The following is a 25,456-nucleotide window of genomic DNA, read 5'->3' on the forward strand; positions in this document are numbered from 1 at the left end:
TTCTTACGTCTCTTTCCTGCATATCAAAGATGTTGTATATTAGATACCTCAAGAGAACATTGATAAACTGCCTTTCGATGCCGTTTGGTTTTCACCATTGATACAATTAGAATGGAGTATTTTCATGACTTATATTAGCGTACATTCTGACCATCCACAAAATAGAAACACAGTTCATTACAAAGATGACATTGACTAAAAAACACCAATTTTGCCTTTCAACACAGCCCTCCGTGCCCCCAAGCAAGCACGAAAGCAATTAGAATGCAACCGTCGAGGCAAGACCATCCAGCTCACGCTTGTAGTTCCGGTGCTGACTGATCTGGTAGAAGAAAGTGCTGATGAAATCCTTCGCGTCCTTGACAATCTGGATGCCTTCCTTGAAGCTCTCGGGTTTCTGGATCTTCCCAGCCGTGACAATACCATACCACTCAACCGGCTGGGGATGGTCGGGCGTAGCGACCTTCACATGAAGTGAGGAGCCCAGCGCCTCCTTGATGAAAGCCGCCGCTTCGCCAGTGGCGCCCAGAGCCTTGAGGTGACCGAACGTCTCGATGATCCAGTACCGGATCTGGCCATTGGCCTTGAGGCTTTCGATGTGCGGACCGCCAGGGATGAAGGTGGCGTCGAACATCGTGGAGCGCTGTCCATCATACTGGTGGTCGGGGATCACGCCCTTGGAGGACGACTTGTCCTCGCCATCGGCATAGATAGGCGACCGTTTGGTGCCAATGACGAACGGCAAGGCTCCTGCCGCCTTGATCGCGCCCTTGAGCCCGTTGAAGGCGACGGGGTCGTAGCCGTCGCCGATAATGATGGCAACCCGGCGACTGGCGATCGTCGGCTGCTTGCCCGGGAACTCGGTCTGCGAGAGGTGCTTGCTGCGCTTTCCGTGGTTCGGGCGGAGCGCCTTGTCGGGAACGGGGGCGCCGACGAGCTCGGCGACCTGCTGGGCGAGAGGGAGATCGATCTCGGCGAGACGGTGGCCGGCGAGACGCTCGTAGACGAGGGGGTCGTCGCAATGGTCCAGTTCGAAGCCGAGGGCTTTCTTGACGTGGACCTTCTCGTGCTCGGAGAGCGAGTTGTAGAAGAGCTGGGCCTGGTTGTGGTGCTCGCGGAACTTGGGGCTCAGGCCGCGCTTCTTGATCCCGTTCAGCTTCGCGGGGTAGGACGCGAAGCCACCCTGTTCGACTGGGGCAGGGCGTCCGGCCTCGAACCGGTTCGGCCAGTAGTTGACGGTGCCCTGGGCGATGCGGTGGCGTTTGGCGCCGTCTCGGTTGTGGTTCAGGACGGGGCAGACGGGGCGGTTGATGGGGATTTCTTCCCAGTTGATGCCCAGTCGACTGATCTGGGTGTCGAAGTAGGAGAAGTTCCGGCCCTGGAGGAGCGGGTCGTCACTGAAGTCAATGCCGGGGACGATGTGGCTGGTGCAGAATGCGACTTGCTCGGTTTGAGGGAAGAACTCATCGACGTTGCGGTTCAGTTCCAGTTCACCGATGACGCGCAGGGGCACGAGTTCCTCGGGCCAGATCTTTGTCGCGTCGAAGATGTCAAACTCGAAGTCATCCTGCTTCTCCTCGGGGATGACTTGGATAGCGAAGTCCCATTTCGGGTATGCGCCGTTATCAATGGCCTCCATGAGGTCTTTGCGATGGAAATCGGGATCCTGGCCGGCCAATTTCAGGGCTTCGTCCCATACCAATGAGTGCACTCCCAAGTGGGGGATGAAGTGGAATTTCACGAAATGGCGCTTTCCTTCCTTGTTGATGAGACTGAATGTGTTGACTCCGAAGCCCTGCATCATACGGTATGACCGAGGAATGGCCCGATCAGACATGGCCCACATGAACATATGGGTGGCTTCCGGGTGAAGATAGACAAAGTCCCAGAAGTTGTTATGAGCCGTTTGGGCCTGAGGCACTTCGTTATGCGGCTCGGGCTTGACGGCATGGACTATTGCTGTTAGTTTTTGAATCGTCCACTCCCTTCGCTGGGAAGAGATACGTACCGAAATCCGGGAATTTGATCGCATCTTGGATGAAGAAGACGGGGATGTTGTTTCCAACGAGATCCCAGTTTCCCTCGTCGGTGTAGAATTTCACGGCAAACCCACGAACGTCACGGACCGTGTCGGCACTTCCCTTACTACCTTGGACCGTGGAGAAACGAAGGAAAACCGGAGTGTTCCGGGAGGTATCCGTCAAAATACCAGCATAAGATACATCCTCAGCGCTCTCGTGGAGCTTGAAGTTTCCAAATGCAGCGGTGCCACGCGCATGGACGACTCTCTCGGGAATGCGCTCATGGTCGAAGCGATGGATCTGGATTGCGGTTAACCCAAAGATCTACCTCTGATTGACGCCGATCCGGGGAATCGTACCTTCTCTCGTGCAATCTGGTCCTCCAGCATCATCGGCCCGGTGTGGTTATCATTCACCTCCTTCAGCCAGTGGTCCGTATCGCTGATGCGCACGCCATGGTCGGTGGTCAGTGGCTCCTTGCTGGACTGTACATCGTGGGTGTCGGGTGCTAGATCAACTAGCTTCTTATCCTTTGAAGCGGCGCCCTGCACTGCTTCCTGGACCTTGTGGAGGCCCCCAGCCACAATGTTGGCCATGATTGGGGTTGAATGGATTAGGGATGATGAGATAGCTAGTCAGAGAGAGATTAAGGTGGGATACAGAGTATGTTCATGAAACAGTCATTACTTGCATGATAGAAAGACGTATATCATGGCCATGTATAGTACAGTCATCTTCAGCTTCTTATAACTTGTCCGTAATGCCAAATTTCTGAATGGATGTTAGGGTTGGGTCCGGCACGTCAAAATGACGTCGCAGGGTTGATGAACGTCACGTTGACATCGAACTGGATTTTTCTTTTTTATTCACCTTCTGATATACAAAAGATGAGTAATGATTCTTTGGAACCATGGACATTGGCTAGATTAGATTCTTGATTTAGTGCTCTGAAAATATTGTTTTCTATTCCTTGTTTATGAACTTCGTCATCGGGAGAGTCGAGACTCTCTTATCGGGCTTATCGAGAGAGTACATAGTACTCTGGACTCCCTGGACCGAGGTCGATCGTCTCCACCAGAGCTCTGCCAGGGAATTTGCAACTCCCCGGCCCTTACTCGAATCGTCGTAAGTACGGTATACGAAGGAGGACTGGGCTTGGGCCTCTGGGGGGTTGTCCGGAGTTTACTGCCAGTAATTATCAATTCGACGCCCTTGATTGTTGGGTTATTGAATATAATTTATAGGAACAGGGCCAAAGGCTAATTAATTAATTGATCTTACCCTAAGTGGCATTCTTATTTTCACTGGGAATGTTCCATTGTACTCGTTTTACGCTCGCTGGTCTCTTGATATCAAAGTTATTGTTATATTCAGGGCTCAGGGCTACTCTCAATATTGATTTCTTGCAATTCACGTGGTCTCTGACTGGTGTTATCCCCCAAGGATCAATCGTCCTTCCACACACTCCCCCAAACAATCTCCGAGTTCGCCTGCTGCCCAGCGTCGTGCTCAGCCCTCTGGGGACACTACAATAGCCACGAACCTAGTAATGGGGCCAGATAATTCTCCGATCTAACTATTGCTGAACTATGTCAATTATTGAATCCCGCCAACTGGAAGGGTGGCCATTTATGACCTGTCACCTTGATTTGGCGGGTATGTGTGGCGATGATCGGCGAGAAAAGTCAAAGCACCCATACCATGCCAGATTATGACAGGTGAGACGCCAATTCCATTGTTCCGACGGCGCTCCATGCTGTGCGAAGATTCTCATCCTTCCACCGGGGAAAGGAACAGAACTCAAAATGAAGAACAGACAGTCCACGCGGATCCGGGGGTGAGGAGAAGAACACTGTGAACGATTCTCTGGCCAAGTTCGACGCAAGGGGCCCACTGTTTATTGCGCAGGGGAGCGAAACGAGGATAGAAGAAAAATATCAAAGAATACTATTACTGGTCGATCTACCTGCAGGACGTTCTTGTTGCATCCGTTGGGCCTGCGGGCGACGTTCGCCATGACCATCTCGATCGCAGTAGGGCAAATCAGCTAAACCCTTTCATCTCCGTCCAGAATGCGTCGGTCAATCATTTCATCTAAAATCGGGACCAATTCCTTGTCGTTTAACATTGCCCCCCTAAAACCCTCTTGTTCCGCTGGGATGCGAGGGGTGAAAGAACCCGAAACTCTCCCACTTCCCACCTTGAAACAGGGGAAATGATGCGGCAGAGCCGTATAACCGTTGACCATGGGTGTCCCCATGGAGTAGTCGAAATTCTACCAATTCGACCCGCATATGCGCGTGGGTAAACCCGACAGTTCATTGAAAATGACGCCTCACCCAGTCTCTGGAGCTAGACGACCCTCACGACTGTGAACCTCAAGTGCTTACCGTCGGTACAGGTTTGCTGGTTGACTTTTTCACTTCGCTCTCCTACCTCCCTCCCTTTCTCCCTTCCGTATGATGACCATGCAAAACGATCGTTATCAGTCACCAACCGTAGATCGGTGAGCCTTGTAGTCCCCACCCTAGATACAGATCAATTGCCCACTAACTGCCCATAACGATTGACTAGGGTTGTCGACGATAAATTGCCATCCGACACGAGGCGAGAATTGGAGAAACACATTGTCTTGAGTGACGCATCACATACGACGGGGCTAGGATCAAAAACGCGTATCCTACGAGCATCGGACGTTCTGTTATCCTTAGCGGGCAGATCGACGAGCGGTATGCTGCTTCCCGGTTACATACATATCGATGCATGAGAGATAATTTATGGGAAGCTAATCAAGCATGAATGGGAGTACTAGATCCGCAGGAACCATCGGTTGCGGTTGAGAGTTTCCAGGAAGTGCTTCGTGTGTATCCACCGTTCCGAGATGATGATGGCGCTATTCTTGGGGCGGTCGATGTCCGATGCCCGGACTGTGATGCGGTTTTTTCCTCCTCGTGGGTTTACATCGCCTGTGGACGATATATGGCCTTTGGTTGACCGGCTGATAGGAAGGAATTGGAGCAACATTACCTGACCAAGTACTGTCCTGGGACTGCGGTTGCCGTATATGTGATGACACGAGATCGGTAGGTCATCCAGTCGCTTTCCACATCTCTACTAATTTCTTGGTTCTAGTTTAATTACAAAAGGCTATCGTATGGAGAAGCGCTTCATTCCACTAGACTCTCGACCAGTTCGATTCTACTGCGGTATTTGCGAGAGACACTTTGCCGTCGACGACGATAAACCCCTAGATAGACAACGACGTAGGACATACTGCTCTTATATCCAGAATGCGTGATTGACCAGTTTTGCAGATGCACCATCATACGTTGAGTGCAGACATTGTGGAGAAAAGTGCAACATCTCGTTAGTACTCGGCCATGATACCCATTTATACACAAAAAAGTTCTGACCTCACGATCCATAGATACGAGCCTGTATTGAACGACCCGCGGGACGACGTCCGAGATATCCAGGGGGACCTTGCAAGTCCCATCGACAGCCGAACTCCCAGCATCGCTCAAATGAGCACCCGAGGACTCAAGTCCCCGGCAGCGGCAAACCCTCATGATCAGTCGATCGTAAAGAAGGCCAAAAAGATCCGAGATTCGTGGTCGCTCAGAAGTACGTTACTTTTCGCAAGCCGTCGGCGTTCGTCACTGACATCAGGGAGAGTTTTCTCAAAGTGACGAAGATGAGCTAGTAGCAATCAGCTTTGCAGGTTTTTATGATTTAGAAAGAGGTGTGTCTATGCTCGGTTTATGATCTGTGCTTTATGTTTGCTGATGTGTCATATAGTGCACGCTCCAAACGGCTGCTATCAGCCCTTTGAAGGCAGCACGACAGGGACGCATCCCAGTGAGTCAGCGATGAGTGTCACTTCGAGTGGTATGACCTGACAACGAGCACCATTTACCGATAAGTAAGCGACTAACTGACTGATGGCTAGTAATCAATGACTTATCAACATACGGATCGAAGAGCTCTGGTCTAGCTCTCTGCGAGAATGAACAGCATAGGAATGATATCCATGGCTCAGATGGCGAACTATTGGATGAAAGTCAAAACGAAGCAATACCTCGCAGACAGTCTTTTCTGGAGAAAATCTTTGGTCGGAAGGTCTCCAAGGGTATGTAGGACAAACCTCCTCATAAGAATTTAAGGGCTCATTTAATGCAGGCATATCACGCGCGCGTTCAACATCGGGCCGACGCAAGAAATTGATCAAAAAAGCAAACAGTATCCGATTCTCTTTCGTCAACAAATACTCAAGGAGCGAGAGTAGGGCAGCTACGCTTGAAAGCGTACGGACTTCGCTAGAGGTGGAAAAGGCAGCAGAATTCAGACAGCAGGCGAACAAAACACCTCTTCAAGATGCCAAATACGTTGCCGCATTGCGAGAAACTCAAAACATATACATTCACATGCAGTATATATCTGGGGGGATTGTAGTCCACGATGCATCTGGACGTCAAAGAATACTCCAAATGGACGAGGCGGCGCGACTTTTCTCACAACTGAGAGATGAGCTTGCGGCTACTACTGTCTGGTCACAAGCTCTTCTAACGACTCGACTCCGAGCAGAGGCCTCTTTGAGGCAAGCAAACTGTCGAACAGCCGTAGTGGAATATCATGACGCCCTGAAAATTCTGGAAGCCGCTCCAGCGCTCGATGACGGCAAGCTGGCGCGAGCTACCGTTCTGCATTCCATGGGACAAGCATATCACAACCTTGACATGCCCACCCAGTCGGAAGCCTGTTACCTGGAGGCCTTAGGGCTTTATACGCGGGCGCTTGGACGTGATAGCCCTAAGAACTTTGCTGTTCTGCACGACCTCGGGGCTCTATACGAGAGAGACGGATACGCCACAGAAGCAGCGGCATTATATGAACGCTCCTTCGCAGGTCGATTGAAGATGCTCGGCCACAATGCGCCTGAGACTCTGAGTACCATGCAGGATCTTGCTTCTCTGAAGGTTTTACTAGGCGACTTGGAAGCTGCTTTGCTCCTATTGGAGAAAGTGGTTCCAGCACTCGAAACCGTCTTTGGTCTCCAACATGCAACGACATTGAATGCGATGAATCGTTTATCTATCTTGTATCAGAAACTTGGTTTGGGCACGGAGTCCCGCACATTAAGCAATAGGACCATTCCACACTGCAGAACATTCTTCGGCATCAAAAGCCCTATCACCAGAGACGCAGTTGTCCGGTATTTCCAAGACTCTAATAATTTTGACTTCCCCACTGATATCCAAGACATTCTCGACCACTACCAACGATCCCGAGATCCAGACTCCCTAAAAGTCATTCACCATCTAGGGATATCATACATGGATAATGGTCTCAACCATGACGCAGCAGAGCTTTTCGAAGCACTAGTCGAGAAGTTCCTGACCATCAAAGGCCCTGAAGCTTCGGAGACCTTCGATGCACTCAGTGCGCTATGTGTCTCTCGGGAACATCAGGACTCCATCGACAAGGCGATTCTTGCATACAAACAGCTCATCCATATGGCAAGTAGAACACCAGCGGACCATCCCTCGCGGAAAAGAATCGGATATGCAGAGAGGCGAATCTCGAACCTCAACCGCCGACGGGAGATCCTCGCTGACGAACGAAAAGCATGGTCACTACATGAGCCAGCTCAATGTGGGAACTGCGGAACTACCACGAAGATTATCTGTAACAGTAAGTCCCCTGTCTGCACTCCAAATCATCATTCGGCACTAAAATCCCCGCACAGCCTGCAAAATCTTCCGTTTCTGTAATGAAATCTGCCAGAAGCAAGCCCTCCAAGCCCATTTCCCCTACTGCATTCCATCCGTCTCCCTCCGAGAATCCAAATCTCTCGCGGTGAGGCCCAGATGCCCCGTCTCCGTACGCGACCAAGCCATCTCCAAAATCCGCCGTGTCGACAAAACCAAATCCGTCAACGTAACAGCCAGCTATACCTTCTATCTCGACCCCCGGAACTTCACAACCTTCCGAATGAAGCTCAACTCCGACACCAATACTGTTATCCTCTTCTCCCTCGACTGCGATATCCAGTACGCCACCATTGACAACCCCCTCCTAGGTCCTAATCAAGGAGACTCCCGCAGCGGATCCACCTCTCCGTCGTCAACCTCTTCCTCGGCCGACCTCAACGGCGTCCGATGGCTCTCCCCAGACAGACAAGAAGCCATTGTCTACGTACCCACCGAAATGCCCCAGCCGCAAGCCCGCTACGTGCTCGTCACCCCGGGGAGAGAGATGCTCAAATCCATCATCGAGAAGCGAGTCAGTGTGCGCGGTAGCGGCGGCGACAAGGAACGGTTCCGGGCGCTGGAGCTACCCGATGACGAACTGATGGAGTTCGCGCAGGGGTTGCTTCTTACCGGGTTTTGGGTGAGGTGTTCATGCATGTTGTCGAGTGGGTATGGAAATAAGGTCGAGGCTGTTGTCTTTTTTCAAGCTGTATCCGTTGTTACGAGATGAGGTAGGGAACGATGTATATGTTTCTGTATTACGGGGGTTTTATTCTTTGTGCGTCATGACAATGTCTCTGTCTTTCTTTAATTTGTTCGTTTCGAATGCCTGGCACCTACATGTCTTCTTGGCCAAATAGCCAAATAGTTATCATGATCTTTCCAAATAATGAATATACATTGACAATCCCATCCCAACTCCAACCTCTTCATCCCAATCGAATCTTCTAGGACCAATTTGGCCAGATGATACATCAATCAACACCTCCCTAAACACCCACTTCCCAGACTATGACCCGACTCTCACTACTAGGCTGCATATGTTCGCTAGTCATCCTTTGATATATACCAGGCATCGTTCCCTTACCTTTCTCAGACTGTGACTAAGAGCTATAGAAAGTGGCCCTAACCTGGCCAGTTCCGGATGGGTACCCCTAGAGTCTAATCCATGTTCATCTACTAATGTGGGTTGAGTTTGTCTTCTGCAACTGCATTGTATAGTGGCTTAGTTATATATCAGCTGAACTTACCTTTTGAAATCTATTACCCTAGTAGGCTAAAGTGAATGGTGTAGTGATTTTAGTGATATTAACTGAATTCAGCTGAGATCTGGTACTAACACCCCCCCCCCCCCCCCCCACACCCCAAACTAAGCTGAGCGGGCGAAATGTGTAATGTATAGGAGCAGCGGCGAAGTATGTCGCAATCTAAATTCAAGTAAGAATAGCTGCAGATCTCTGCGACTTGATGTAAAATCCAACATATATGGACATCATAGTCAGTTATGTCTATTCTAACTCTATGTACCATTTTCGTTTCGGTTGCTTCTAATGAGTTTATAGACCAAGGCCCCAAGCCTGGTTCTCAGGTAAAAGGATCACTTGTGCTTTTCAAATCCAAACGCTCACCGCTCGTTGAAAAAAAAAAAAAGAAGATAAAGATCATGTATCAAACATATACACTCGCATATAAAGCAGTGCTAAGCTCGTTAATCGTAATTGGAGTATTTAGATGGCCAGAAAGAAAGTCGACCCCTACGCGTCTGGTTCTCCTCGTCGGATTTGTAGTGATCGCTGTCACTCTCCCAGTCATCGGCTTCAAGGGACCGGCCTTGAATGCCGAAACTCAGAAGGAATCCAATGAATGAAATGCCAGCAAAAACGCCGAAGGCTAGGGCTTCTCCCTTGGGCTCGATCCGCGATGACAGGCTGAACAGGCCACCCGATACGAACGGGCCCACTGCGCGACCGGCTGCAGATAGGGTCTGGGCGAGGCCATTGAGGGCTCCTAAGACTGCGTGGTCAGGTGCGGAATTGGTGATCTGTGGTTTGATTCTGTTATTATCTGGTTGTTGGATGGCAGGGGGTATGTAAGGGGTAGACTTACCAGTAGCAGTGCGCTGGTTAATCCGCCAACAGTGGCGATTGTCTTTACCAGCAACACCGAGCATAGCTCAAAGGCCAAGAGTGCGGTTTTACCAGACAGGCCTCCAGAGTCGTTACCCTTGTAGCCAATGAAGGGCATCAGGATGAAGGAAGCCACAAAGCCAAAGAGGCCAGCACGGTAGGACCACCGATTTCCCATCTTATCCCTCAACTTCCCAAAGATACAGATCTGGAAGATGATCGTTACGAAACCTGAAAATCCTTGCGCAAGACCAATCTCTGAGGGTGTAAGACCTCGTCCTGTGGGAGGGGCAGCCTGTGAGAAGATCGGAAAGAGCGCATTGTAGGCAACATTGCACAGAGAGAAAACAAGATACGTTAAGAGGAGTAGGAGAGTGTCCCGGTTCAACAGTTCGGTTGACGTCAAGGTTGCGCGGCGAGGGCCACGATAACTGGATGCCTCTGAAGCCGAGTCAAGATCACTGTCATGATCCGCTGTATCTACAGATTCCTCGCGAAACGGGCGATACGGGATCGGGTGTGGCGGCTGCACATATCTCGCCCGTTTCGCAAGACTGGTAAACTGCCACAGCCAGGAGAAGAAATCGCGGACCCTCTGCTGCAATCTAGGTAGACCTTCAGGGTCTTCAAGACTCTCTTCCAAGAAAAATATTGACAAGACAAAGTCCAGCACCAAAACTGCCGCAGACATCAGATTGGGTGCGAGGTACGGATACGGATTGGGCTTGCTGCTATCCCACGGGTTATGATGGAAGACCAGCAAGCCGCCCACTAAAGGGCCTGTTATGCCTCCAATCCCATAAAGGACGGGGAGGTAGGTAAAAGCTTTTGACTGGTTACTCCGGTCAGTGATTTCACCCAGACACGTAGATACCAGGCCCTGATTGCCGTTGACGGCACCCATCAAAGCTTGCACGACAATCGCCTGAGCCAGTGTTCTGCAGAAGCCGAACGCAACAAAGCATGCCGCCGTCAATATGGTACCCAGCAAAATGACCGGCCTCCTTCCGATTCTGTCTGACAACCAGCCCCAAAAGTAATTCGTCGCGAACTGCGCAACGGCAAAAGCGGTAGCAAGTGTTCCGACATATACGCCAACCATATCCGGTTCCACCTCTGGAAACTTCGAAGCCATCTCAGGCAAGTATGGACTGATCGAATTGAAGGCTGTCTGTTCGCAGAGGGAGATCATTGCCAAAACGGCCATCTGCTTCTTTGGCAATGGAGAGTGTCCTTCTGACTCATTGTTGTTGGGTTCATCGTGGGGTTGGTCTGCTCCCGAGGATCTGGATTCACCAGAATTTGGTCGACCACGCGATTTCGGCGGCGGGGTTTCGAAGGTCTGATAGTGTAGTGTGGAGGAACGGCGCCGATTGAGGGCGTCCCGCTCAGACGTCCTCATCTTGAGATCGGGAAGTTGTGCACACAGAGTAATGAACCCCCAAGCGTACTTAGCACATATGTATTAGCAGCACGGTCAAGGGTTTGTCTTCCTGGACCGTTAATGACGGTCCTACTGGGTGCGCTGAGGCTCAATGACCTCTTAAGCTTTCGCGATGTGGCGTCGGTGCCCGCGGCGAAGAACACGAAGAGGGGCACGACCCTGACCCTCGACCACGACCAAAATGAACTATGATGATGTTTGTGCGCAAGCCCCAATATCTGTAGATTGAATAGTGAGGAACGCGTCAGGAAAGAGATCCAGCACGATTGAGACAAGGCAATGAACCAGGAACGGCCGAAAAGAATGTCCAATATAGAGGATGATGATGTAAGCGAATAATGGGGATTGTGCTGAGTCATCGCTGCATCCCGCGTCAAAGTCCATTCACAAAGCCCTTGAAATTAACATTGTAAAGCATTTGACTGGTGGTAAATGGCCTGCAGAAGCGGCTCAGGTTGCATTGACCCTGTGAGGAAACCCCAGGGTCAGGTGAACACATACAATGCACTCCGTGTCTTTGCTGACCCCGACAATGGAATTCAGAGCCAAGCCAAGCCCAAGCAAACCAAAGTCTTGTTTCACCCACGCGCTCTGCACGTGCCATATGCCTTTTTCCGTACATGACATCATCCCCCACTCGATTCTATCTTTTGAGTCTCATCATCAAAGGTATGAAGACTAAAGTCCATTATACAAACAATAAGCCAAGGTCAATATAAATAGTGCCGTTTCTTATGGTGGATGCTGTAGAACACATGCCCTGTCACCAATGCTCTTTAGTATCCACCCTTTCGCGTTTGCTCCACTGTGTGGAGTTATTCTTCACAAAGAAGCCCACTTTGGACCACCGAATACTTCGCCGCCCCTTATCTACCAAACTTACGGACAAAACCTTCAATAAGGCCTGCTGGCCCAATGGCAAGGCGCTTGACTACGAATCAAGAGATTGCAGGTTCGATCCCTGCGTAGGTCATATCTTTTTGCTTTTTGTTCTTTATTAATAATATCTTTGTGATAAGCTGGGCTGCTTTCTTCCTTTTTGTTTTCCTTCCTCTTTTCTTCTATCTCAACAACGGTCTACGTTGTCTCTCCTTCTCCTTCTTTCATTCATATAGCTTCTTTTGGAATCAGTAGTAAAAGACTGTGCTATTGTTCTACACCTTAGTCGACTGAGAGTTCAGTCATGTCTAAGATTATCATAAAGATCAATATGAACATTGATATGCATCATCTCAAAGCAATTAGTGATTGAAATAGATACATGTGCTTGAATGAAATTGCAATAGATCAGTTTGTTTAGATAAACAAAGAAAGAGCCAACCATTGCGCGCATCACTTCATCAACAAATTAACAGCCCAGGGAACACTGAGTCCTCGCAAATCTCCATAATGCTGCCCAACTCCCAAAAATACAATGGGTATGCCAGTTGCATGGACCATGCTCACCAGTGTACCGACCATGTCCCCGACAGTGTCACACTTACTGATAATGAACCCATCCAGGTTTCTGCCGGTGCCAAATGCCTGGTTGAAGTTACGCGCCTGCATCACACTATCAGTGCCAACCAGAGCTTCCCCAACCATGAAGATCTTGTCCGGTTTGGCGAACTTGCCAAATTTCTCGAGGGAAGACATAAGGCGCTGGTCGTTATGACGCCGCCCAGCAGTATCAATCAAAACAACGTCAAATTTGTTGGCAGCTCCGTACTCAACAGCATCCTTGGCCACATTCGCTGCATCCTTACCATATCCCTTCTCATACAGCTCAACTTGCCCAACGCTTTCGCGAACACTGAGTTCTTTCAAGTTCCGGGCGTGGACACGAAGTTGCTCGACCGCGCCAGAGCGGAAGGTATCGCATGCCGCAATCAGGACGCGATAGTTGTTTTGCAACAGGAAGTAGCAAATCTTGCCCAGATTGGTCGATTTTCCAACACCGTTAACCCCGACTATGGAGATGACATAAGGACGGGGGGATTGCTGTTTACTTGTCGGAGATGTGACGGTATCGATCTCCCGTAGCAGATCCAGCGAGGATGTCGGGGTGAGTATCTTCCGCAAAGACGACTCCATGGCCTGGCGCAATGCAGCATCCACACTCTGAAAGTTTCCTGTTTTCTTTCCGATAAGTTCCCGCTGCACACCGTCGCATAGGCGGACCGCTGCTTCACGCGCCACGTTCTTCTTCAGAAGATGGTCCTCCATAGCCTTCAGGGGCTTCTCTAAATCAGATTCAGTCAAGACCTTCCCACCTACAATGTTGCGGAAAAGGCCACCGATAGCATTGAATCCCGAGCCAACGATTCCTGTCGTCGTGCTCTTTGCTTTTTCACTGTCCGCATTCTCCAGGATAGAATGGACTTCATCACCCAGGTCTTTCAGAACGAACTGTCCTTTCCCAGTTCTGTGACCCCAGGAGTCCTGCGCAACACCTTCCACGGCTGGAGCAGCTGCTTCATCGCCATCAGCCGGTGCGGAATAATCCAGAACTGTACCATCATCTTCATCGGCATATCCATCAGCATCCCATTTGCGCATCTTTTTCCCTCCTTTTGGTGTCTTTCCCTTGCGGATGCTCTCATCCCCTGATGAAACGTTTGCGCTCGAGTTCGCCGCTTTGCGCGCACGACGAGAAACCCGGCCACCAGGTCCTCCTCTAGCGGTCAAAATCTGGCTCGCGACAGGCGTGGTAGATCGAGAAGTATCTGGGGTCTGGGGTGGCGTACCCTCATCAGAGGTCGCCACGCCCGGCACAGCGTGTCGCTGCGCTTCATGGGTGTCAGCATACTTCCTCGATCCATAATCAAAAGATCTAGATGCACATACCTTGAAGAAGGCCGGGCACAGATGGGGGTGGAGGGCCACCATGTTCCGACGAGACAAGCGGGTCTTTCTTGTACTCCGCACCAGTCACGACACCCTCCGAATTGATGGGCGCCGAGTTATCTTCAAGCTCCCTAACTTGTTGTTCGAAATACTTATCAAAAGGATATTCAATCACCCTCGCACGTGTACTCCGCAGTTGGTCTTTGTAGATGTCGATGAACAAGGTCGAAATATTGTCCAGAAGCTTGTCGATCCAACCAAGATGCAGAAGTGATTGATACACGGCCTGTGGCGAACTCGAGATTAGCGGCGATAGTAGCATGCTGTAAGACCAGGACATACCACAAAGATCAGGTTAAAGTCCTTGACTTTCTTCCACTTCAATGTATACTTTTCCTTTTTGTACATTGGGTAGGCCGCATTCGCCGCTTGGAGCTGGACCTTTTCTTCGATAAAGACATCATTGATAAGGCTGTTAACAACGTGGGCGCCAACGGGGGCGTAGGACTTGGACCATAAAACTACCCCGGAGGTGGTGAGAATCTCGAACGCTTCCAACATGTCGACTATATTTTGCTAAATATGAATTGTGTCGTGGAGTGGAAAGTATGAGCTGTATGAGAAGGTAAGAAGATCCGCACTGTGGGGAAATTATCCTGCGGGCGGAAAGCCATTTAGTTCAAGCACGGAGCTCGAACTTCACCTCCCAGACTTCAGCCACGTATAAACACCACTCCGACCACGATTTCACTCTTCTCCGACTCTGCACAATTATTCCACTTAGACATTCCTTAATTAACGCAGCGCTCTCATTTGTTTGATTGTCCTCTCTGTTCTCTCTCTAGAAAAAACAAAACATGTACCGCCAGTCTTTCGCTCCGCCGCCAGCACAGTCACCTCCGCTCCATCATCCCGTCCCTCAGCATGTTTCCACCGTCCCTATGATGCGCTCTCCACCTCCTCCGACATCTCAGCAGTCTCAGACGTCTGGCTATGGCAACAACCCATATCAACCCGCTCCGGCGCAAGGCGGTAGTGGGACATACGCCCCTGGGTTTGGAGGTTTCATCAACGATCCCACTGCGCAGATGGGATTCCAGGTCGGGAAGACCGCCATGATGGCCGGCCAAGAATATATGGAACAGAATGTAGGCTATGGGAAACCCAAGGACAGGCTTATAGTTCTTGCAACTAATTATCTTGTCAGCTCAACCGCTACGTTTCCATTCCCGCCCTAAAACACTATTTCAATGTGTCCAACTCTTATGTATTGAATAAACTGGCCCTGGTACTCTTTCCGTGGAGACACAAACCTTGGTCTCGTCAGCAAAGCCGTGTCACGGCGGCATCCGCAGGCCCCAACGGCCAGATCTCCCATCAGCAATACTCGACCATGTTCCTTCCCCCTCGCGATGACCTGAACTCACCCGATATGTATATTCCGGTGATGGCTCTCGTCACATATATCCTCCTATCGGCAATGCTGGCAGGGTTCAGAGGCAACTTCCACCCCGAGCTGCTTGGTTCGATCACGACCACAGCTATTGCAGTTATCGTATTCGAGATCCTTTGTCTAAAGCTGGCCACGTATATTCTCAGCATCAACAATGAGTCGCAGCTACTAGATCTCGTGGCTTACTCGGGCTATAAGTTCGTGGGCATCATCATCACACTGGTGACGTCGGAGGTTCTGACTCCGGGAAGAGGCACTGGTGGCTGGGTCGGCTGGGTTGTGTTCATTTACACGTTCCTAGCCAATGCGTTCTTCTTGGTAAGTCTCTTGTGATTCGGACCTTGCCGAACCAATCGACTAATCTACTATCTAGCTTCGTTCTCTGAAATACGTCCTCCTTCCGGACTCAGCCAGCGACGCACGCACGGGATCGATGCACACCGTCGCCCGGTCGCAACGCAACCGTCGCACCCAATTCCTGTTCATCTATTCTTATGTGATCCAATTTGTCTTCATGTGGGTGTTGAGCCGGGAGGGCCCAACTGCTTCGAACGTAGCTGGGGCAGCGTCGTAATAGAGATATTGGCCCCCACTGGACTTGCCAATAACGAGAGACGCCCTCACGAAAAAAAAAAAAAAAAACAGATATAGCATAAATCAGTGAGAAAATCGGTTCTTGTGAGTGACTTTTTGTTACGGATGCTATGTAAAGATGTTAGATAATTTCAGCTGTGTTATATCATGTTTCAGCATACAAGCGAATTTGGGCGGATACTCTCTTGATGTTCTGATAGATTCTAGACCTTATATTGCCTACGTAAAATGTACCTACTCAAATTGACTTGGTGGGTACGAGTCACTAGCCCATGCCTTGAAATCGTGACCTCTCAAGAAAAGTACCCACGTTCTATAATCTAGATGTTATATTACTCTAGCATTCTCGGTCTTCGTGCCCCCCAAAACGATCTTCGGTCACTGAGCTTAGTTAGGTTTTTTTTTTTTTTTTGCTCCAACGGCTGGCGACGTGAAGTTGAGATAAGTCTCAGCATTCCTGAACAAGGAACTAGGCACTTTCATTTCGTAGCCACTCTCGCCAAGCTTGATCCCTCAGGATCGATCGAACCCTGGCCTCGAGCCATTCGGTATTGCCCCAGAAACCCCACGATGCTTGGAAACGACACCAATCCACAAGCGCAGTCTCCCAGTGGCGGATGAGAAGGTTCATGGGGTAATCGAATTCCTTCATTCTCGATGGGCGACGGGCCAATAGAGTTTCCCGGTAGCGCTCCAGCAAGGCCCTTTCACCATCGTCCATGGCGAGCTCGTCAGGGACATCGTAGTCGTCGGTGAGCATGTCCAACGGTACGGAGCAGGTAAACAGCTTGGCAAGGTCGCAAACCCCCAAGCCCAATCCAACGTACTGAAAGTCAAAAAAGGCTACTTCATCCCCTGAGCTGGTAGTAAAGAGATTCTCGGATTTGACATCACCGTGGATATAACTTTCATAGGGCCGGCCACAAGGTGTGAGAAAATCAGCCACCTGATCCGCAATCGACAAAGCTGAGCCTTGTGGCGGCTCACAGAGCGCAGCAGACCACTCTGAGTCTGTATCTTCTACTAACGAGGCCAGTTCCTTCTGCCGAGTCGCGAGGTAGGTGTAGCCCCCATTTAACCAGAGTTTATCACCGCCTGCAGCTGGGTCAGCTCTCCTCCTCTGCATCTCCTCCAGTGGCGGCAGGAGATATCTATCGAGGTCATCTGGAAGCAGGCGCCAGGTGTTGGCATGGAACTTTGCCAGCCACTCAATGGCGGCGTGGACCTGTTGTTGGTTGAGAAGCGCTCGCTTTTCCCCTGCAACGGGAAACTTTGGACGGAGATCCTCCATAATGGTGGCAGTCAAGCCTGGAGTTCCTCGCTCTTGTCTTGTTGCAGGTGTCCCGTGGACGCTAGGCAACTTGCAACGGCAACATCCTGGTCCAGAGATGGGGTGATTTCTTGGTAGAAATATTGCTCAACTTCGTAGCTGAGCATTTTACGTAGGTGGCCTTCATCGCCATCGCTCTTTGGGGGCGAGATGAGTTTGAGAATGAGGTGGAGGTGCCCGTTCGCATCCTCTTTTAGTTTGCAAGAAGTAATGTTCGAGCGAAGAGGCGTGTGGTTTCCTGAAGCTTTCGCCGTGATTGCGCATATATGGCCATAGCCTGCCCAGAGGGTCTGGAGGACCCTACAGGAAACTAGCTCGAGGCCGATGGGCGAGAGTAGTGTTTCGGCAACAAGCTCCGCTTTGGAAGGAGACATAATGGGAATTGGGGATATTTGACGGTTTTATCTCTTGGCTTAGATGGAAAGTATCAAGAGTGCAGTGATGATCACGTTATTTTTTTACCGCCTTCAAGGTCTACACATATACAAAAAATTATCAGGCAATGGTGCAATGCTGTGGAATCCGAATATCATTTTCATGCTATCTATGAATGCTATCAAAGTCCAGTGGATTAAAACCTATAACGTTGAACGTTAGACACAGATTCCGAAGGTAAAACGGGATCATAATGTGAGATTGGGGGTGTTCCATCAGAGATCTTGGTGATGAGGGTAATATCATTGCCAGAAGCATCAATTACTATCTAGGCAGTGCAAAGTTGTCTTCCTCGGAACAGGGTAGGTGGTAGAGAGATTCTGAACGTACCTTTTCCAGACTGAGAGATAATGGTTGAGAAGCGAAGATGGAGAGAGAGAAAAATAAACCTGTGAAGTCTTTGGCATGTTAGCATGATCCCATATCCAAGATGGAGTGATAAAAATCAAGTGAAGTTGTGAGTATCAGAATATGTAAGAAGATTAAATATCATACTTCAGTGCTGTATCGAAACTCCGGCGAGAGCTTCACAGACACCGGGTCAATCGCAAATTACCGCATCATATGAGTGTGGGAGAAGAAATAAGAAAAGTCCGTGTTATACATACCAGTTGGATTATGCTGTAGATTGTTGACAGTTAGTTGGAGGCCAGCTGATCGTGAATCTTTGCCCAAAACAGCATTATGTTTTGATGAAGACAGAAGAAAAGCTGAAGCTTTTGCTTTGCAGGAACAAAAAAGAAAAAAGTCCGCCAGAGAAAATGAAGCTTAAATGCAACGGGATCGGAAGCGGAAGAATAGGAGGATCCGAAGGCGGCGCTAAGACAACGAAGCAGCCCTAGTCCGCACCGTAGGTTCCATCGACGGGCTCCGACTGGCTGTTAAGCGAGAAACTGTGGGCAACGCCGCAAGACCGAAATTCGCGACTCCAGCAGCCAGAGCGAACTTGTGCGTTTCGGACGACCCTTCGACAACCCCGACCACTTCGACAACAAATTCCTCCACCGACCTCCCGGATCTGTCGACCGTGAGTGATTGATGCGCCCGTCTATCGTCCCAGTGGAATCTGTTTTACTGAGACCGTCCTTTTTGGCATTTTTTTAGGAAGCCTTCGCCATGGCCGATATCGATATCAAGATCGCTCAATGGAAGCTCGTTGAGATTGGCCGTGTGGTGCTGATCCGCCGCGGCCCCTTCACCGGCAAGCTGGCCACCATCGTGGAGATTGTCGACCACAGACGTGTATGTTTTTGATCCGAGCGAGAGATGGGACAGCCGCGATTAGGATGGGCAAAAGGATACTTGGAGATGGACATGATATTGACCAAGTGTCGCAACGAAATAGGTTCTGGTTGACGGTCCTTCCACCGAGGAGAACAAGATCGTCCCCCGTCACGTTCTTCCTCTCGCCCACGCCACCCTCACCCACTTCGTCATTCCCCAGCTTCCCCGTGCTGCCGGTACCGGCCCCGTCAAGAAGCTCTGGCAGAAGAGCGAGATCGACAGCAAGTGGGCTCAGTCCAGCTTCGCCCAGAAGACCGAGCGTGCTGAGCGCCGGAAGAACCTCACCGACTTCGAGCGTTTCAAGGTCCTGCGCCTCCGGAAGCAGGTACGTGGATGGTCCCCATTGATGGTTTTCGCACGATGAGACTAGGGCTAGGAACATCTATTGGGCCTTGCGCTGGGATCGGACAATAGGAATAGGATGGAAGGCTGACATTATGGACTCTTTACAGGCTCGCTTCGAGGTCCAGAAGGCTCACGCCAAGCTCAGGGCGGCTGCTCCTAAGTCGTAGATGGTTTACTTCATGAGGCTCGGTGCATAGTGTGAAGGGAGTGCCTTTGGGACGGTTTTACATTGCTGAGGGTTTATTTGGTTTCAGCAAAAAAGACGCTGTACGCATTATCATTGGCAGCATAAAATGATTCGAGAACCTTGATATCCTGACCAAGAGGTTACGCTCGTACGTCACAGAAGACGGCACACCTTTCTACTAGTATTAAGGAGACTCCGGGTTTACTTATCTTGACATCAGCGGGCCATGCCTTTTTAATGGAAATTGGGGAATGATCCACAAAAACCATGAAGGGAAAACAAAACAAAAAAAAACAAACGTAATTTCATGACCAAGCGCTTTTATTTAATTTTGTTGTATTGTTGCGATTCTAGAATTCAAATAGAGCAATTCCGATAGAGATTGTCGGGATATGGTCATGTAACGTTGGAGATATACATTCGTTGATACATACATACATACAACATAGTTTGTAGTTGAGTCGCTTGTGTGTCCCGGCGTCTGGGGGGGAAACCTCGTGAGGGACCCAATCAGCTCGCTAACGATTTTCGGCAGCCATGACATTCACACAGCTTTGCGCCTTTCCAACCTCAACCAGACCAAAAAACCCTTTCATCCACCACAGTAATCTTTTCTGTGTCTAGGTACGTTATTATTGTATCTCTGGCCGTCAAGATGATTTCTACGCTCGGAACTGGCGAATTCCTGCGATTTTCGTGGGCGGGACCCTCCGGTTTCGTGGGCCACAATTCGAGCCTCCAAGCGACCGAAGCAGTCCTAGAGTGCGAATTGCTGACCCTCGGTTTAATAGCCCTTTTAGGCTCCCTTAATTCACAAAATGGCCGACCCCCGCGTTGAAGAGATCGTTGAGGAGGAGACTCCCAAGCAGATCGTTGAGGATGCTGGCAGCGACTCCGAGTCCGAGGCTGGCGAGGAGGCCAACATTCCCGCCGGTGCCGCCGTCACCATCCACTCTCGTAACGAGAAGAAGGCTCGCAAGGCCATTGGCAAGCTCGGCCTGAAGCACGTTCCCGGCATCACTCGTGTCACTCTCCGCAGACCCAAGAACGTATGAAGCTCGACCTACCCCGCCTCCGTCCGATGCTCAACAGTCCCTGTGCTCGAGTTGGCGATGGGTGTGAATGCAGAGGCTAATGTGTCTCTTACAGATCCTCTTCGTCATCAACCAGCCCGATGTCTACCGTTCCCCCTCCAGCAACACCTGGATGTATGTTTTTCTTTGAATCATGAAAGATGTATTCGTTGGCTTACATGTTGCACAGCATCTTCGGTGAGGCTAAGATCGAGGACCTGAACTCCCAGGCCCAGGCTTCCGCTGCTCAGCAGCTCGCTGCCGCTGAGGCTGCGCCGGTGAGCACGCTGGTCACGACCACGAGCACGACCTCGGCACCAAGGTCCCCGAGCCCGAGACCAAGAAGGAGGAAGAAGAGGATGATGGCGAGCCCGTCGACGAGACCGGCCTTGAGGCTAAGGACATCGAGCTCGTCATGGCTCAGGCCAACGTGTCGCGCAAGAAGGCTGTCAAGGCTCTTCGTGAGAACGACAATGATATCGTGAACTCCATCATGGCGCTCAGCATATAAGCGTTGCCCATTTAATTTCGCGCTATCAGTGGCTGATGTCTCTTAGCCCTGCTGGCAGGATGGCTTTGGGTGAGAGATCAGGTTGATATCCCCTAGGATGCATGTTCTGTCAGGCCCTAGTGTAAATCAAGAGTTCAAAACAAAAAAGCAGAATTGAACGACCCAATGCTTCCGCAAATTGTCAGTAAATCTCTAGACGTATTCTCTCCGAATATTGCAAACATAGAAAAATTATAGGACTAAGAGTTGGGTCCATGGGATTCATATAGAAAGGTCAATCATAGCGCCTTATCCATACTTACAGCGTACTCCTGTTTCTTGGCCGTAATCGTGTGTGTTCGGAACACGGGAACGCATGGGTCACGTGAGGAACATCCCCATTCCAAACCTTTGCCGAGTTGATCCTCACTCCCGGAACCTCAGTCTTTGCACGTTGAACTCCCCTCTCCCACCGATATCCCTCCAATCCACACTTCAAAATGGCTGCCGTATGTCAATTTCGCCCTGATTCTTTGGCTAGGATTGGTCGCAGAAAAATTCAAGTCCGCTAACGGTTCGTGAACAGCGCAGCGCCGCTCTTAAGATTGACTGGGTCAAGGTGACCAGCTCCCTCGGCCTCCGCGGCCAGACCGCTGCCTCTCTCCAGGCTTTCAAGAAGAGGAACGACGATGCCCGTCGCAAGGTTCAGCTTCTGTCCGAACAGCCCCAGACCATCGACTTCGCCCACTACCGCAAGGTCCTGAAGAACCAGGCCATCGTCGACGAGATCGAGAACCAGTTCAAGACCTTCAAGCCCGCTACCTACGATGTTTCCCGTCAGCTGAAGGCCATCGATGCCTTCGAGGCCCAGGCCGTTCAGAGCGCTGAGGAGACCAAGGGCAAGGTTGAGGCCGAGCTCCGCAGCCTCGAGAAGACCCTCCAGAACATCGAGACCGCCCGGCCATTCGATGAGCTCACTGTGGTATGTTTTGGCTTCGATGAATTGCGTATGCCGATTTGGCGGGGGTATATATATACTAACCCATTTGTCTTTCTGTTCTACAGGATGAGGTTGCCTCTGCCCAGCCTGAGATTGATGAGAAGACCGCCTCTATGGTCAGCAAGGGCCGCTGGATGCCGGCTGGTTACAAGGTAAGACTTGTCCATATCCGAATGTATGGTCATACGCATACTAATATTCGTTCTCCCTTTCAGGAGCGCTTCGGCGATATGTCTGTTGTCTAAACTATCAGCATTATCTGTCCTTTTACGCCTCTTTTCTCCTTCGACCAGTGTCATCACACGACGGGATTTTCTTTTGTCAAGCATGTTGGCCAGCTAGGATACCCTTTGCGTCTGGCAGTGTGAACTTGGTTGTGGGACGTGTATAGAAACAATGTGCAATTTAGAAGATGGTTTCCTACATTAACCTACAGCCTTGTTTTTTCGCATCCGTAAACGATGTTCAGCCCGTCGATGAATACTGCAAGAGAGTCCTCTTCTATAGCACTAGTGGATTGAGAATCCTATCATCTGCTCTCCTCTACCGTACAGCTTATGAATATCTACTAAGCGACAAGTATGGTTTAGTGATATCCCACGGTAGGTATTATGGGCCTAGGTCTTTTGTTTCCGGCTCTCTTCACATAAATATATTCTACGGATCTGAATACGCGAGAGGATTCTATATATTCTAGTCCAAGGTGTTCAGAGCGATTACTGCTTTGTCCGACATAAACCTGACAAATATCGGGGCCTCAGGGAGTTTTTGTTTAGTTCCGCCTTGGGGCGGTTGAACTTCACTCTTGACCGATTCCTACGCGTCACGCCCGACTTCTCTAATACACTTTATATCCCAGCACTGCTGCGTAACGCCCGGGCTAAGATGACTCACAGCGCTTAATTGCAATACTATAGATCACACAGCTTATTCTGGATCCTCCACCAGGGACAAGTGATCCGAGCCCCGCATCTCTTGCGGTCCGGAGACTGGCTGCTGTGAGCGCCCACCCTGGTATTTACCCTGTGATCAGACAGCCAGGCAATTCATCTGGTCACTCGGCAGCCTTGTGGTGGATTTCCCACAATTTGTCCGTTGATGATCAGTCAGGCACGGGCATAAGAGATGACGAAGGGATCCCTATATCCCATCCGTCTCTTGTTTGATAGAGACTACTAAAAGACAATATTCCATGAGCACTAGTTGGATTCTATCAGAGAGCCCCTGCTCGACTAACCTCCTTAAACGGGTCCATCAGGCAGATGAATCAACTGTCACCACCGGGTCAGAACCGGTGTCACCTCGAAAATCTACCCGTGGAGATAATTCAGGAGATCTTCTTCCGTTGCCTTGAATTCAATCTCCCACGGGCCTCTCTGTACATCTCCAGGGTTCTTTCTGATCCCACGGTCTACACTTGGCTTATCCGACTTGCCTTCAGCAGCGCCAACGAGAGCTCAAAGAGAGACTTCTTTACTCCAGACTTTCTACCACCGCCTCTGGCCTTCTTTGCGCTGTCTGAATCTCAGAGAAGGGATCTTCAAAATGAAATTCTGGCTTCTCGTTGGTGCACACTACCCCTGATGCGCAAATGCCAAAGGGAGTACGTGGAACATGCCATCCGCCGCAAATGTCGAAACCTAGACCTGGCCCCTGAAGATCACTCTGCTCTAGCCAACATCAGCAGTCGCTTCAGTAACCTAGAAAATTGCGACAAAGGCTGGGGAGGAAGCCGCAGCAAAGGCGATTTGATTCTGAAAGCTCGCGACCGAAACACCGACGTAGACTACAAAGTCGCCGTGTGGTTTCATTTCGGGGCGTTCCAGGTCCGCAAGCCCAACAAGCTCGTCACCGACTTGGATGTCTTTCGCCTTCCATACTGCTTGCCGGATCTGCCCGCTCGCATGCCCAACAAACTGCTCGGCCGACCTTGGACCGACACGAAGCTTGAATTTCTCCAATTGCTCTCTATGGACGCGTACATCGACACAGACGATACCTTCACCCGTTCGCGGCGTATCCTTCGCCAGGTCATTCGGGACCGTGATTTTGCGACCTTCCAGCGACTCATCCACATGCACATCCGCTGCCAGTGCTACAAATACCCAGTGCGCTGGCCTGTCCTCCCAAACCACTTCCAGGTGGCATTGAAGTACGCAGACGAGTATGACGACCCATTCATCAAACTACTGGTCGAGCAACGCTGGGAGGAGATCCCTGCCAATCTGCTACATCTCAAAGATCAATTGATATCTAAAGCGGGAACCAGCCATATATGATAAAATGTTTAATCAGCATGCGCTTCTATTAAGATTGCATTGTTATAATACACTTGTGGGGAATAGAACTGAAAACACAAAAGCCGATAGAAACCAAAGGCGAAACATCATGCGTATCCATCGTAACTCATCGCGCGCCGCGGTTCACAACTTAGATCCTGGACCGCCGTGTCCGCGTTGTTCCTCTCCTCCGCCGTCCACAGTAGCCGCAGGTCAGACAGGAGATGATCACGTCTAAGAGGGTGACGACGCCGTCTATGATTGCTTTGCAGACGGAGCCGATGGTATTGACGATGCCCATGAGACAGGCACCGATGGCGTGGAAGACGCTTTGGATCTGTTACCGGACGTTAGAATCTTTTTCTGATAAGGGAAGAGTGAAGGGGAATAAAGGACAACATACACAGGACACAACAGCACCCATTTTGAATAGATATCAATGGTTAAGTCACAGGTTTCAAATTGTTCTCGGGTTTAGACAAAATCACTGAACGATATCTTGAAAGTTCTTTGAAGAGATAGCGTAGTTATGTATTGCGATTCTCTTTCTATAGTAGAGTGAAATAATGTACTTCGAATTGTTCTGGCCTTCGAGTGAAACCCAGACCAGCACGACATATATATATCTACATCATCCACCCCCAATACCTCATTCACCACCACGCAACACCAATGATGTATGTCACCAACAAACAGCAATGACAAGCCCTTACCGCGCATACTTAATCCACAGCCCATCAGCTTGCAATCCTGACCGCCATCTTCGTCATACTGACATGGAGCCAGAATCCGGTCCGGATTCACACCCGCCGAATCAGG

At 50.2% G+C, this 25,456-nt stretch overlaps 11 protein-coding genes across 11 annotated transcripts; 6 read left to right on the top strand and 5 right to left on the bottom strand.

Annotated features, from left to right (window-relative positions):
• Positions 1–34: 34 nt before the first annotated feature.
• catA (catalase catA) lies at positions 35–2,724 on the bottom strand. The gene is made up of 3 exons (XM_015546647.1): positions 2,381–2,724; positions 2,009–2,321; positions 35–1,953 (listed from the first exon to the last, which is right to left on the bottom strand). The coding sequence occupies exons 1-3, from the start codon at positions 2,615–2,617 to the stop codon at positions 260–262; spliced, it is 2,244 nt and encodes a 747-aa protein (XP_015411066.1). The 5' UTR covers positions 2,618–2,724; the 3' UTR covers positions 35–259.
• Positions 2,725–4,480: 1,756 nt separating this feature from the next.
• Positions 4,481–8,617, top strand: ANOM_001391 (tetratricopeptide repeat protein; the record flags this gene model as incomplete). The annotated part of the gene is made up of 12 exons (XM_015546648.1): positions 4,481–4,527; positions 4,596–4,750; positions 4,834–4,972; positions 5,027–5,104; positions 5,154–5,284; positions 5,336–5,387; positions 5,449–5,645; positions 5,695–5,763; positions 5,820–5,909; positions 5,971–6,150; positions 6,201–7,712; positions 7,768–8,617. 12 exons carry the CDS (start codon positions 4,481–4,483, stop codon positions 8,499–8,501), a joined length of 3,384 nt encoding a protein of 1,127 aa, XP_015411067.1. The 3' UTR covers positions 8,502–8,617.
• An 862-nt stretch (positions 8,618–9,479) lies between these two features.
• On the bottom strand, positions 9,480–11,299 carry ANOM_001392 (MFS transporter; the record flags this gene model as incomplete). Its single annotated transcript, XM_015546649.1, has 2 exons — positions 9,480–9,812; positions 9,878–11,299. 2 exons carry the CDS (start codon positions 11,297–11,299, stop codon positions 9,480–9,482), a joined length of 1,755 nt encoding a protein of 584 aa, XP_015411068.1.
• A 1,374-nt stretch (positions 11,300–12,673) lies between these two features.
• Positions 12,674–14,728, bottom strand: ANOM_001393 (signal recognition particle receptor subunit alpha; the record flags this gene model as incomplete). Its single annotated transcript, XM_015546650.1, has 3 exons — positions 12,674–14,109; positions 14,168–14,453; positions 14,510–14,728. 3 exons carry the CDS (start codon positions 14,726–14,728, stop codon positions 12,674–12,676), a joined length of 1,941 nt encoding a protein of 646 aa, XP_015411069.1.
• Positions 14,729–14,969: 241 nt separating this feature from the next.
• Positions 14,970–16,246, top strand: ANOM_001394 (protein transporter YIF1). Its single transcript, XM_015546651.1, has 3 exons — positions 14,970–15,315; positions 15,375–15,938; positions 15,994–16,246. The coding sequence occupies exons 1-3, from the start codon at positions 15,025–15,027 to the stop codon at positions 16,192–16,194; spliced, it is 1,056 nt and encodes a 351-aa protein (XP_015411070.1). The 5' UTR covers positions 14,970–15,024; the 3' UTR covers positions 16,195–16,246.
• A 437-nt stretch (positions 16,247–16,683) lies between these two features.
• ANOM_001395 (uncharacterized protein) lies at positions 16,684–17,918 on the bottom strand (the record flags this gene model as incomplete). Its single annotated transcript, XM_015546652.1, has 2 exons — positions 16,684–17,522; positions 17,576–17,918. The coding sequence occupies 2 exons, from the start codon at positions 17,916–17,918 to the stop codon at positions 16,684–16,686; spliced, it is 1,182 nt and encodes a 393-aa protein (XP_015411071.1).
• A 1,177-nt stretch (positions 17,919–19,095) lies between these two features.
• Positions 19,096–19,775, top strand: ANOM_001396 (60S ribosomal protein eL14; the record flags this gene model as incomplete). The annotated part of the gene is made up of 3 exons (XM_015546653.1): positions 19,096–19,221; positions 19,325–19,588; positions 19,716–19,775. The coding sequence occupies 3 exons, from the start codon at positions 19,096–19,098 to the stop codon at positions 19,773–19,775; spliced, it is 450 nt and encodes a 149-aa protein (XP_015411072.1).
• A 593-nt stretch (positions 19,776–20,368) lies between these two features.
• On the top strand, positions 20,369–21,379 carry ANOM_001397 (nascent polypeptide-associated complex subunit alpha; the record flags this gene model as incomplete). The annotated part of the gene is made up of 5 exons (XM_015546654.1): positions 20,369–20,419; positions 20,587–20,844; positions 20,945–21,003; positions 21,059–21,146; positions 21,173–21,379. Exons 2-5 carry the CDS (start codon positions 20,614–20,616, stop codon positions 21,377–21,379), a joined length of 585 nt encoding a protein of 194 aa, XP_015411073.1. The 5' UTR covers positions 20,369–20,419; positions 20,587–20,613.
• A 422-nt stretch (positions 21,380–21,801) lies between these two features.
• On the top strand, positions 21,802–22,896 carry ANOM_001398 (F1F0 ATP synthase subunit d). Its single transcript, XM_015546655.1, has 4 exons — positions 21,802–21,867; positions 21,945–22,340; positions 22,424–22,510; positions 22,574–22,896. Exons 1-4 carry the CDS (start codon positions 21,859–21,861, stop codon positions 22,601–22,603), a joined length of 522 nt encoding a protein of 173 aa, XP_015411074.1. The 5' UTR covers positions 21,802–21,858; the 3' UTR covers positions 22,604–22,896.
• Positions 22,897–23,620: 724 nt separating this feature from the next.
• Positions 23,621–24,637, top strand: ANOM_001399 (uncharacterized protein; the record flags this gene model as incomplete). The annotated part of the gene is made up of 1 exon (XM_015546656.1): positions 23,621–24,637. One exon carries the CDS (start codon positions 23,621–23,623, stop codon positions 24,635–24,637), a length of 1,017 nt encoding a protein of 338 aa, XP_015411075.1.
• ANOM_001400 (uncharacterized protein) lies at positions 24,629–25,226 on the bottom strand (the record flags this gene model as incomplete). Its single annotated transcript, XM_015546657.1, has 2 exons — positions 24,629–24,974; positions 25,041–25,226. Coding segments are annotated over 2 exons (267 nt in total), but the record flags the coding sequence as incomplete, so codon positions are not given.
• Between the last annotated feature and the right edge of the window lie 230 nt (positions 25,227–25,456).

Source organism: Aspergillus nomiae (genome assembly GCF_001204775.2).
Source record: "Aspergillus nomiae NRRL 13137 chromosome Unknown contig00018, whole genome shotgun sequence".
Taxonomy (NCBI): Eukaryota; Fungi; Ascomycota; class Eurotiomycetes; order Eurotiales; family Aspergillaceae; genus Aspergillus; species Aspergillus nomiae.